The 13,574-nt window shown below is 40.6% G+C and overlaps 1 protein-coding gene across 15 annotated transcripts in view; it reads left to right on the top strand.

Moving 5' to 3' along the window:
• The window catches only part of HYDIN (HYDIN axonemal central pair apparatus protein), a 441,202-nt gene that overhangs the window by 109,199 nt on the left and 318,429 nt on the right, over positions 1-13,574 (top strand). For all 15 annotated transcript variants that reach the window (XR_006211638.1, XM_042967954.1, XM_042967958.1 and 12 more), the window contains 2 exons: positions 224-343; positions 3,664-3,798. Coding sequence is in view for 14 of the 15 variants with exons in the window: in XM_042967954.1 (XP_042823888.1) it covers positions 224-343; positions 3,664-3,798 (255 nt within the window). In the remaining variant the exon portion in view is untranslated. The remainder of the gene's footprint in view (positions 1-223; positions 344-3,663; positions 3,799-13,574) is intronic.

Raw genomic sequence — 13,574 nt, forward strand, 5'->3', positions numbered from 1 at the left:
TATATATTAATTATATATATATACATATATATACATATAATAAACAAGTTGATCACAGTAACTTTACTACTTATAACAATTATTGTTTATAGTAGTTACCTCTTTCTGAGTATTTCCTATGTTTTTAGTGTTAGTATCCATAGGTCTATATAGTATTTTCATATCTTCCCCAGTCATTTCTGCCACTGTGTGACTATATAATGGATTTATTCTTTCAATGCAGTTTTCAGGAATTGACCTGGATCAGGCATTATTCCAGCCCTTTCCATCAGAAATTGTGTTTCAGAACTATACTCCCTGTGAAGTCTATGAAGTTCCACTGGTTTTGAGAAACAATGACAAAGTGAGTATGTTTGCTGAATGTACCTCTCATGGAATATAAAAAGGGATTAAATAAAATGGAATCCTGTAGGATCTTAGATGAATTCTAAGAAAATAGTTGAAAACATGCCCTTTGACTATAAGCTTAATGAAGACAAGACTGGGTTGGTGTGTTCATACATGTTCAGGCCCAAGTCAATGCCCACCAAATGGTCAACTCCCAACATGTGCAGTAACATTTTTTGAGTAAAATATTGGTTAGGGAAATGTCATGAAGTTCTTATGTGTGACTGGTTCAAGACAATTACTCTTCATGCTTACATACTGTGTGTTAGAGCCACCGTTTCCCACAAGAAGGTATAAACTCTACTCATATGAATTGAGGTTGTTCAGCCAAATTATTTATACTTTATAAATTGTATTTAAGAAAAAAATCTCCAAAAAAAATGGAGTTCCTGTTCCCCTTTTTCTGTCTCCTCCCTTCTACCTCAGATAGCCTTCAGATTTTGTCTATAGATAGTTTTGGACAGCTTCTCCCACTGTCTATACCTTGTCCTTTTCTGGTTGCCACTGAATCTCTTCTCAATCCATATGCCTTTTCTCCCCAAGAGATAAATTAGGGTTTACTTCAAGAAAAAAGTATTAAGTTCCTGAAGATTTCCTGGACATGTAACAATAATGGAAGAAAGAATAATGTGGGAGGTCAGCATGAAGCACAGTTAAAGTGTGAAAAGTAGTCAGATGGGGAGGAAGGCATCTGAGAGATGCTAAACTTCAGATGTGAAGGCAGGTAGGAATACCTCAGGAGTTTGAGAGTGTGGAGACAAAAAGCCTAGCTGTAAGAGAAAAGAAAAAAAATAAAGACTATGCAAGAACTTGCAGTTATATTTGGCAGTAACTCATTAAAGGAATCAGTGATGCCTTTCAGAGATCAATGGGGTGATTTAGTGGCAGCAAAGTCAGACTCTGAAGAAAATGGTGTATTTAGTTCTTGGCAGCAGAAGTGTTAGCAAGAGAAGCTCAAGGGACAGAAGTTAAAAGGGTAGTCAGAGAGAAGAAAGAGAATCTGAGATGCTCAGGATTAGGCCCCTAGACCTCAAGAAGAGATACTTTACATACACAGTAGGGCTCTCTCTTTTCATGTAGGACTGCCAACCAAGTCACTTTGTCACTTCCACTTCTCTTTTTCCCTTTCGCCATGACTTTTTGACTCTTGCTCAGGTATTTTAAGGCTATTAAAGAGAGAGGAGCTAGCCCAAGGGTACTTTGGCCACTCCTGCTCAGCCCTAAATAAGACACGATTCCCAGCAGGCATATACGAGCAAGTAAAGGGTATAGGGCATGTGTCAGTTTTGTCTGCCAGAGGGCACTCACTTCTCATGGGTAACCCAACACCTCTTGGTTAGATGCTGCTGTGCTGTTACACCTCATGAAAGGAGCATCCCCCTCCAGGGAAAGTCCAGCTGCCAAAAGCAGATAGATTTCTCTAGCCTAGGAAGGCTTGTTCTTGGGCATGTGACTCTCAGGACCCTTGTACTAGGTGGCTGATAAAAGCCTGCTTCTCTACTTCCTTAGCTCACGGACTCGTAAAGAACTGGTGGGATAGAATTTCTGTGCTGTTCACTATTTATTTGCTTCCTCATTGGCATTGAATGCAAACAACAGAGACCATTTGGTCCTTATTCCTCTATCTCCCACACACACAAGATGAAAGTAAGCTGTGAGCACTCTACAAGCCACAGCGCACTGTACTTGGGATATAATTATTAGCACCCAGACTCTAGAGTCAAACTCATCTGTCTCCCAGCTGCAGACCTTGGGTAAGTCACTTCACTTCTCCGGGCCATGGGAATACTAGTAGTACCCATTTCTTTTTTTTTTTTTTTAATTTTTTTTAACGTTTATTTATTATTGAGAGACAGAGAGACACAGAGCATGAGCAGGGGAGGGGCCGAGAGATGGAGAGACACAGAATCCAAGCAGGCTTCAGGCTCTGGGCTGTCAGCACAGAGCCTGACGCGGGGCTCAAACCCACAAACCGCGAGATCATGACCTGAGCCGAAGTCGGACGTTCAACCGACTGAGCCACCCAGGAGCCCCTAATAGTACCCATTTTAATAGGTTGTTTGGAATATTAAATGAGGTGATGCGTGTAAAGTATTCAGCTCAGCACCTGTCACATAGGAAGCACTAAACCAATATTATCGTTATTATTCCTAGGGTTGTTGGTGTTTTCCTTTCTAGTTTTTTAAATCCATAATTATGCTCTTACCAAAAGTATTCCCAGCAGCTTAAGTAGTATCATTCTGCACATTGTAAATGACACTGCACATTCCCCTTACCAGCCACTCCTGTTGGGCTCCTATCAGATTTGCACACATCTCTTCCCTGCCTCCTTACTTTCTAGTCTTAAGATCAGCCTTGAGTCTGATCTTCGGCATTTTTTTCTTCCCTTGCCCATCTGGATTTCAGTTTTGAGAGATTGTGGGGGTTTTGTTCTCATTTTTCCCGAGACTTCTCAGTCATACTTAACTATATTCACTTTCTTTTGCTCCCTTCAAGTCTTAAAAAAAAGTCATCCCTTTCCTTGTGTCCCTAGAACCTCTAGGTTCTCCTCACATTTATATTTGCTTTATTGCTTAGACTGTCTTTGTTAAACAGAGAAGCATACCGTGGGCGAGGCAAGTAGAGCAGAGGAGGACTTGAAGAGAATGAAACTTTCTGAAGCCACTCTGACACTGGCCTGGGGACCCTGTGCTGCTTGCTCTTTGTTCTTGTGCACAGTGGTGTCTACTTAGGACAGCCCCCAAGAGGGAAGGTGGAGTGAGGCTGGGACTGGGCGAAGCTATCGCACTTAAGGAAAAGTGTCTTGTTCTCCTTCTGTAGAATGGGAGTCATAATGAAGCTCAGGGTTATTGAGAGGATTAAGCAGCTCATCGTGTACGGCTCATGGTGGATGGTCCATAGCAGGACAGCAGTAAATGTGATTTCTTCTCCCAGAGCAGTCCTCAAATGATGGGAAATCGAGCTGATCTCTACCATGTGGGTGGGGTTTTAGCTGACCACGAGGTTCTTCTTCAAAGATAGTCCCATTTAAATGAGAAAATGAACAAAGGCTTGCAGTAATGATAAAAGTGAATAATAATTAAAAAAAAAAATAAAGCTCAGATGCACTGAATGAGTCACCTCGTCTCACATTTGAGGAGACAGAAGTTAAGCCTTGACCTAGGTCGAGTGGCTGGTAAGTAGTAGATGGAGATTTCCTGGTGGACTACAAAGCCTGTGCTTTTGCTTTTGCTTTTTCACGGGCAGAGTGGCCACTGTGGTGTGTTTTTCTTGCAGATTCCAAGGATGGTGAAAGTTGTTGAGGAAAGTTCGCCTTACTTTAAAGTAATCAGCCCCAAAGACATTGGCCACAAAGTAGCTCCAGGAGTGCCGTCCATATTCCGAATCCTCTTCACTCCGGAGGAGAACAAGGTAAGAAAGTGGTTGTGTACTTGCCGTTAGCAGTTGGCAATTCCGAACATTCCTGGAGGCGTTGGTAGTATTGCCGTGAGTGGTATTGGTTGCGGTGTTGGTGGTTGTGTTGCTGACGGTGTTGGTGGTGTTGGTGTCGATGGTATTAGTGGTGGTGATGGTGGTGGTGGTTAGAGTGGTGGTCAGGGTGGCTGAGCGGAGGGGATAGTGCACCCCTGGGGATGAGAGAAGAATCATCAACCAGAGCTGAGGGCTTACATGAGCTGTCAGCAGCCAGGGTATAAAGAAGGGTGATCCTTCTGGGTGCTCCGTCAACCCCCTCCCCTACCTCAGCATATTTATATTTGAGTATCAGCCACAGGGTCACCAAAAAGGAACCAGTGTGCTCCAGATGCAGTGAGCCAAGGCAAAGCATAAAGATTATGGCTTATTGGAAGTTTAGGATCGTAGTTAGTTGCATCCCTCCTCCCTGGATTCTAACTAGTTCAGGAAAGAGACCCAAGATCCAAATATTGATCACAGTATTAGTCTCATTAATGGCAAAGAATGTGGCCAGTACCTGAGGCCTGGACAGGGCATCCTCCTCCCCAGTGACTGGCAAATTAAGTGGCCCTGAAGGGCTGACACATGGATAGCTCCACCCGAGCTTGAGTGGGGCAGCTGCAGCTGAGAGCGGAGACCTGCCTGGTCTGCTTAGCCCTGTCCGCACCTAGGCCGCTAGAAAGAGCCTGAGTTCAAAAAGAGGCCTTTTCCCTGCAGTACCATTCCAGCTGTGGGGGAGCCAGTCCATCCCCAAACCCTTCTCAGTTATAGAAATTCCAGTTCCTCCTGGAAGGAAGGACCAGCTACGGGAGACTGAGGCTAGAGGCTTCCTCCCCAGCCCTTTTCCAGGAGTGCAAAATTGTGGGTTGAGTTTTCTTCTCTCTGGGCCAAAGTAGGGACTTGTGCAGAGGAGGAAAGGAGTTTTACCAGCAAAACCAAAGGAGTCGGGTTGAAAAACAAGACGCAAATAAGCATGACAAAATGTCAGGTTATTATATAGTGTTAATGGTGTGTGTGCTTATCTGTGTTGTGCCGTTAGGGTTGGAATCAAAACATGATAGAGACAGAAAGTACTAGCTTTGAATCCCTGCTTCTTCATCACTCGTACAAGTCAGCTGCTGTTAATGCCATTACTAGTGTCCCTGCTACTATTGCTGCTCTTTCTACTTTTCTGGAGAGCAGGAGTAGAGAATATTAATGTGGCCTGCCACTCATGTATCACTGTAGTGAGTGGTTAGAAATTCTATTAGAATGATGCTGCTGTTATTATTTTTTGACTTTGTGGTAATACTATTTATTTCTCAGGTTGTGCTTATTATGGACATGTAATTTTGCTTGGGGTACTATTGAAATAAATGAAAAGATAAAAGTTCCAGAAGTTGTGGTGGTGGGCAGGGGCGTTGATGTTGCTGTTACTTTGTTATATGTTATCAAAGTCCTTTTTTTTTTTTTTTTCCTTGAGTGTCTGTATCTGAATACTGTCTGTGAAGAGAATGGTGTCTGGATTGAGTTTGGGTATGAAATTCCTACACTGTCATTTCAGTAGAAAGATGATTAGAAGCCTCTGTGCAGCTTGAAAAATAGAAATAGAAAGTTTGTTCTATTTGCTGAATTGGATTTCCTTATTTTTTTTCCTGTGATGGAGAAAAAAATGTCTTCTGTTGGATAACTACCTGTAGGTATTATGGCTGGGAAATGGACACATGGAACTTTCTTAGGAGGTAGAATGTTCTATATTGTGATAAGTGTGTGGGGTATACGGATTAATTCATTTGTTAAAATTATACTTTTAATACTTATGCCTTCTACTATATCTAAATTTTACCTTAAAAACTATAAAGTAAAATAATAACAATGGAAGGGGGAAGAAAGCGTTGGGTTGAGGTATAGGTGAAGCCAGAATGGCAGAGTGTTAATATTTGTTGAATCTGGGTGGTGGGTACATGGGGTTTGTTACACTCATTTGTTTTCTTTGTGTATGTTTAAAACTTTCCCTAATCAAAAGCTAAAAGTAAAGAGAAAGATTTTATTACTGCTTATGTATACAGCAAATAAATAGTTGAAATGTATCTTAGGTATGTTTGTATTTATTATATAAATATGAAATGCTAACATTGCTATTGAGGGTTATTACTTTGCTATATTTTGTGGTGGCTTACCTTAATCTGGCTTTTTTATTCCTTCTTAACCTTTCCATTTCACCAACACTGTCTGTCTGTTGGGAAACCCCTAATTTAAAAATATTAAGTTGTAGTTTGTTTTACTGTTTCTTCTAAGGATTTGAAAGTTCTCAACAGCTACATGCATGTATGAGGAGACACAGAGTGAGAATCTTGGTGACCTATGAGAAATTTAAGTATTCAACTTTGGGTACATTAAGATTTTGTGTTGGATTTGGACTCTAAGCTATAATTTACATAATATGTTTTTCTAGAACATAGTGATTTCTCCTTTTGCTGACTGCCTTAGACTGATGGTGAGAATTTGGGGAAGCCCCTGCTGCTAGTTTTGGTCCCCCTTTCCTGCAAAGGTCCTGTTATACTTGCACCATCAGCAGGGCCCTTCTCTCAGTAGTTTTTTTCAGTCGTCTGGGCATCTGCATTTGCTCACTGTTGGAGAGCCATCAGGGCCATGCACAGAATGACCAGCTAGAATTACCCATGCTGCCTTTAGTGCTGTTCCAGAATGTGGCAGAGGACTCAGATTTATTTTAGGAAAAATAGAAGTCAATCTTTTCACTGTGTCACTTTTTCTTCAGTTGGCTAAATTGATAGCCAATGTACATATGTATTTCTCTTCTTTATCCCCTGCTGATCTGAGCATACTCCATTCTCATTTACCCTCCTCACATCTGGAGGGTGAGATATGTAAATTGCAGCATGCCACAGCTTAATAAGCCAGTCCCCTTTCAATTGGATTTTCAGCACCCATGTATATTAGCATGTCGAAGATGATAATGTAATTCACATTTTTTCCTGTCATCTTTTAATCTGGCTTCCTGGGGATTTAACTTGTTAAGAATGCCAAGTGCCCAGATAACAGGTGCAGCAGGTTCACTTTGGCTTTCCATATCTCTTCTTGTCACACAGACTTTTTTAAAAAAATGATAGGATATGTTATTAATTTAATAATCTTAGTGTATGTCAATGTGGTAGAAATAGAATAGTCAGTGTTATCATAACACTATAAAATTCTGGAGCCTGGCACTTTTCTTGACCTCTTAAATTTGTATCTTTACTATTAAAGGGAGAATGAAAAGTACTAGGCTTTTGTAGGAAAGCAAAACTGGGTACTTTCTTGGACTTATGAAAGCATTTGTTTACTATAGAATTGCCATATGGAAATGACTGCGGTAGTTTGAAGAGCAATTTTATTGCTCAGTTATGTTTTAAGGAAATATATAACTTGTGGTTAAAATAGTTTTCCTGGTTTGTTACTATGAAATTTAAAAATTGTGGTCCAGGAAGACTAGAAAATGCTACTGTATTTAATGTTATCTAGGTATACAACGATGGTGAACTATATTGCCAGCATTTTTAATTAAATTGTAGACACCATAAAATTTTCCACAATTAACCATTTTTTTTGGCAAAAATTATGATAGGGATTTTGTTTTCTTCCTGTCTAGAATTAGTCCTCCCTAGCCTAGTGCAATGCCTGACAAATAAGAAACTTGTGGTAAATATTTGTAGAGTAAAACAAGTAAGTAAAAGTTAATCCCAAGAAAATATAAGGTTTCTTCAACTTGAGGATGGCCTACAGATGATAAAAGCAAAAGCATATAAAAAGGGCTCAAATATCTTTTTGTACCATGAATGTATTAGATTTTAGCTTTTTCTTGTTTCTCTCCACTTAATTACATATCCTCAGTGAGTCTATGTCACTACTTTTTAGCATTCTGGACTTCATAAATATCATTTTATAATAAGGCTAATGAGGATGTTGGGAATTCTCTTTATGAGGAAGTCTTGGTAGTTTAGGATCTAAATAAAAATATTAAAAATGAGTAATATTCTCTCATTCACTCCGTGCCAGGTCTACTTCTGTGAGCCAGGATCCACTGGAGAACAAAACAAGCTTTGGCCTTCATGGAGCTTATGTTCCTCAATGAATAATGAGCAAATGTGTAATTTAATGTCAGATATTGACATAGTAGAGAATAGAGAGTGGTGGGCTTCTGTTTCTTATCAGTAGGAGGATTCTGTGATGAGGTTACATTGAGCAGAGAACCAAATTAAGCTGTGCAAATACCAGAGGGAAGATATTTGTTGGGGAGAGGGAATAGCAAGCAGAAAGTCCTGTGACTGAAGCATGCTTGACAGCAGGCGCAGGGAAGTGAGGAAGGCACGTGACGAGTGGAGGAACCTGCTGGAACATGGTAGGAGACCAGGGTGCAGAGGGCAAGGTCATGAAGGGTTATAGAAAACCATGTACAGTGCGATAGGAAGCCACTGTAAGCTTGCTTATGGAAGCTTGTACCCTATGTAAAACCAGAATGAGCTGTCATCATCCAGATTTTCAGGTTACCTGCACATGACCAATCTTGCTTCATCTATGCTGCTCCTGCCCAGAGGATTTTGTAGTGAGTCCCATGCATCATATTATTTTCATCTGGAAGTACTTCATTTTTTGTCTCTGAAAGATCAGGACCCTTTAAAAAGTTAACATAACTACAATACCACTATCACCCCTAAAAAAATGACAGTAGCTCCTCGATATCATCAAATATCTAGTCACTATTCATATCTCCCTCGTTTAAAAAAAAAAAAATATATATATATATATATATATATGGTGTGTATATATATATATAGTGTGTGTATATATACATATATATACATATATATACACACACTATATATATATGTATATATATACATGTATATATATATACATGTATATATATATATATATTTTTTTTTTTTTTTTTAACTTGGCTTACTTTAATCAGGATCCAAACAAGGTGTTGAATGCATCCCCAGCAGATGTAGAATGGTTCTCTGTCCCTTCTGTTTCCTATTAACTGGTAGTTAGATTCAGAGGCTTGATTCGATTAATATTTGACTTTGGGGGGGGGGCAAGAATTCTTAGGTGATGTGGTACTTCCTATTGTATCACATCAAAAGGCACAGAATGTCTGTTGTTATGTTTTGTTTTGTTTTTGTAACGATCCAATGAGGATGATGAGGTGCAGCTCATACAGGAAAGATAGGATAAATACTGAATCCTTTCCCCGTATCTACCCCAGTGGGTTTTGAATACGAATGACATCTCTGCCTTACATTTGGGGATTAGTCTGGTTGCTGCACAGAGGATAGACTGAAGGGAGTGTGTGGTGTAATAGCTAGTGGCCCACCCTTAACATCTGTTTTCTCTTTCTTCATTGGTAAGAGAATCCCAAATTTCGATTGGATTCACTGCTGCCTGAAATAAAAGATTGCATTTCCCCACCCTTCTTTGCAGCTATTTGTGTCTGTGTTGATCAGTGAGATGTGAGCGGGACTTCCAAGCATGTATTGACAAAAGCTGACTCAGCATGGAGGTGCTTTGTTTTGTCCTTCTGCCTTTTTTTGGCCTGTAGCCTGGCTGTGAGAAATAGCTGGCATCCTAAGAATTACTCTGCTACATGGGGTGACATTGAGGATAGATGCTGTGTGCTAGAATGGTGGTAGAGCAGCAATTTAGGAATTTGGGTCCCTGGTGTCACTGTGGAGCCACCGTACCAATCCAGCCTGCCTACTTCCGGATTGAGAGATTGAGAGATGATAGAGAGAAAAACTTCTGTGTATCTAGTTTAAGTTGCTCTGATTTTGTTCTGTTTCCTGTCATGTGTAGCAGAACTGAACTCTGATTAATACAGGGATAAGAGGCTGTTGTAATAGTTTGGGTAAAAGTGGTGGATGATTTGGATTAGGGTGGTGACAGTGAAAGTGTGGGAAGTAGGTAGATAAAGGATATACATTTTTATGGTAGAGCTGTCAGGATTTGTTCATGGATTGGATAACGGGTGTGAGAAAAGAGTCTAGTTTGATTCATAGTTTTTTGACCAGCACTGACCGAATGGTGGCACCATTTGCCGAGGTAGGGAAAAGTGGAGGGAAAGCAGGTTTGTGAAGCTGGGTGGGAGTAAGGTAGGGAATCAGAAGGATTCAGGGAATATGTTTTTTTTGTTTGTTTGTTTGTTTTTTTTTTAGTGTTTATTTTATTTTTGAGAGAGAGAGAGAGAGAGAGACAGAGCATGAGTTCGGGAGGGGCAGAGAGAGAGGGAGACACAGAATTGATAGCAGGTTCCAGGCTCCACACTGTCAGCACAGAGCCTGATGCAGGGCTCGAACTCACAAACCTTGAAATCATGACCTGAGCCCATTGGATGCTTAACCAACTGAGCCACCCAGGCGCCCCCGGGGAATCTGGTTTTTATATGTTAAGTTGGATCTTCCCGTTAGACATCCAAGTGGAAATACCAAATAGGCAGCTGGACACAATTATCTATGGCAAAAGGGAGATGTCGCTAGAGATGAAGATTTGAAAATCATGTAAAAGATGACACTTTTCACCAAGAGGTGGATGAGCTGATGTTGAGAGTGGGTGTACATAAAGGAGATGCTGGTAAAAGGAGGAGATGCCAACAGAGGATGACACAAAGAGGAAGGGGTGGTCATGAAGTAGGAGGAAAACCAGAAGATTACAGTGCCTTGGAATCACAAATGGATACAGCATTTCAAAAGGGAAGGAGAGATCAATTTTGGATTACGTCCAAAGTTATGGAAAGTCGAATTATAAGGATGTGGAATGAGGCACTGAATTTGGCAACACCATGAGTGACCTTGGCAGAAAGAGTTTCTGTGGAATGTTGTGTACAGAAGCCTAATGGGATGGGTTGAAGAGAGAATGAACAGCAAGGATGTGGTGATATTGAGTGTAAATAATACCTGTGAGCAGTTTTGCTGTAAAGAGTAATTGGAAAAATGGGGCAGTAGCTGGAGGTGGATGTTGGACTCAAAAGTAGATTATTTAATATTTAAGAGGAAGCTACTTGTGCTGATGTGTGAATGTTCAATAAAGAGGGAAAATTGATGTTTCAGGAAAACCATGGAGTGAGCTAGAAAGATTGAGATCTAATATATAAGTGCAAGGTTTAAGCTTAGCAATAGGAGTGAAGGCAGAGTACATGGGTATAGGTATAGGTAGATTAATAGATCTAGGGATAACTTGGAAAGCAAAAAGTTACAGAGGAAATTAATTACCTTAAGTGGGCAATTTCTACATGAATCATGAAGTAACCACATTATCATTGTACACTAAGGATAAAAAGGGTCAAAATAAATTTGGAAGTCTCAGATCTCTTTTCACACCAAAGGTCATAGGTCATTCTCTTTGTTTTTTTGTTTTTTTTTTTAATATATGAAATTTATTGTCAAATTGGTTTCCATACAACACCCAGTGCTCATCCCAAAAGGTACCCTCCTCATTACCCATCACCCACCCTCCCCTCCCTCCCACCCCCCCATCAACCCTCAGTTTGTTCTCAGCTTTTAACAGTCTCATGGGGTGCCTGGGTGGCTCAGTCGGTTGAGCGTCTGACTTCAACTCAGGTCACGATCTCGCGGTCCGTGAGTTCGAGCCCCGCGTCGGGCTCTGGGCTGATGGCTCAGAGCCTGGAGCCTGTTTCTGATTCTGTGTCTCCCTCTGTCTGCCCCTCCCCCGTTCATGCTCTGTCTCTCTCTGTCCCAAAAATAAATAAACGTTAAATAAAAAAATTTAACAGTCTCTTATGCTTTGGTTCTCTCCCACTCTAACCTCTTTTTTTTTTTTCTTCCCCTCCCCCATGGGTTTCTGTTAAGTTTCTCAGGATCCACATAAGAGTGAAACCCTATGGTATCTGTCTTTCTCTGTATGGCTTATTTCACTTAGCATCACACTCTCCAGTTCCATCCACGTTGCTACAAAAGGCCATATTTCATTCTTTCTCATTGCCACGTAGGATTCCATTGTGTATATAAACCACAATTTCTTTATCCATTCATCAGTTGATGGACATTTAGGCTCTTTTCACAATTTGGTTATTGTTGAGAGTGCTGCTATAAACATTGGGGTACAAGTGCCCCTATGCATCAGTACTCCTGTATCCCTTGGGTAAATTCCTAGCAGTGCTACTGCTGGGTCATAGGGTAGGTCTATTTTTAATTTTCTGAGGAACCTCCACACCGCTTTCCAGAGCGGCTGCACCAATTTGCATTCCCACCAACAGTGCAAGAGGGTTCCCGTTTCTCCACATCCTCTCCAGCATCTATAGTCTCCTGATTTGTTCATTTTGGCCAGTCTGACTGGCGTGAGGTGATATCTGAGTGTGGTTTTGATTTGTATTTCCCTGATAAGGAGCGACGTTGAACATCTTTTCACGTGCCTGTTGGCCATCCGGATGTCTTCTTTAGAGAAGTGTCTATTCATGTTTTCTGCCCATTTCTTCACTGGGTTATTTGTTTTTCGGGTGTGGAGTTTGGTGAGCTCTTTATAGATTTTGGATAGTAGCCCTTTGTCTGCTATGTCATTTGCAAATATCTTTTCCCATTCCGTGGGTTGCCTTTTAGTTTTGTTGGTGTTTCCTTTGCTGTGCAGAAGCTTTTTATCTTCATAAGGTCCCAGTAATTCACTTTTGCTTTTAATTCCCTTGCCTTTGGGGATGTGTCGAGTAAGAGATTGCTACGGCTGAGGTCAGAGAGGTCTTTTCCTGCTTTCTCCTCTAGGGTTTTGATGGTTTCCTGTCTCACATTCAGGTCCTTTATCCATTTTGAGTTTATTTTTGTGAATGGTGTGAGAAAGTGGTCTAGTTTCAATCTTCTGCATGCTGCTGTCCAGTTCTCCCAGCACCATTTGTTAAAGAGACTGTCTTTTTTCCATTGGATGTTCTTCCCTGCTTTGTCAAAGATGAGTTGGCCATACGTTTCTGGATCTAGTTCTGGGGTTTCTATTCTATTCCATTGGTCTATGTGTCTGTTTTTGTGCCAATACCATGCTGTCTTGATGATGACAGCTTTGTAGTAGAGGCTAAAGTCTGGGATTGTGATGCCTCCCGCTTTGGTCTTCTTCTTCAAAATTACTTTGGCTATTCGGGGCCTTTTGTGGTTCCATGTGAATTTTAGGATTGCTCGTTCTAGTTTCGAGAAGAATGCTGGTGCAATTTTGATTGGGATTGCATTGAATGTGTAGATAGCTTTGGGTAGTATTGACATTTTGACAATATTTATTCTTCCAATCCATGAGCAGGGAATGTCTTTCCATTTCTTTAAATCTTCTTCAATTTCCTTCATAAGCTTTCTATAGTTTTCAGCATACAGATCTTTTACATCTTTGGTTAGATTTATTCCTAGGTATTTTATGGTTCTTGGTGCAATTGTGAATGGGATCAGTTTCTTTATTTGTCTTTCTGTTGCTTCGTTATTAGTGTATAAGAATGCAACTGATTTCAGTACTTTGATTTTGTATCCTGCAACTTTGCTGAATTCATGTATCAGTTCTAGCAGACTTTTGGTGGAGTCTGTCGGATTTTCCATGTATAATATCATGTCATCTGCAAAAAGCGAAAGCTTGACTTCATCTTTGCCAATTTTGATGCCTTTGATTTCCTTTTGTTGTCTGATTGCTGATGCTAGAACTTCCAGCACTATGTTAAACAACAGCGGTGAGAGTGGGCATCCCTGTCGTGTTCCTGATCTCAGGGAAAAAGCTCCCAG

The sequence above is a fragment of the Panthera tigris genome, chromosome E2 (genome assembly GCF_018350195.1).
Source record: "Panthera tigris isolate Pti1 chromosome E2, P.tigris_Pti1_mat1.1, whole genome shotgun sequence".
Taxonomy (NCBI): Eukaryota; Metazoa; Chordata; class Mammalia; order Carnivora; family Felidae; genus Panthera; species Panthera tigris.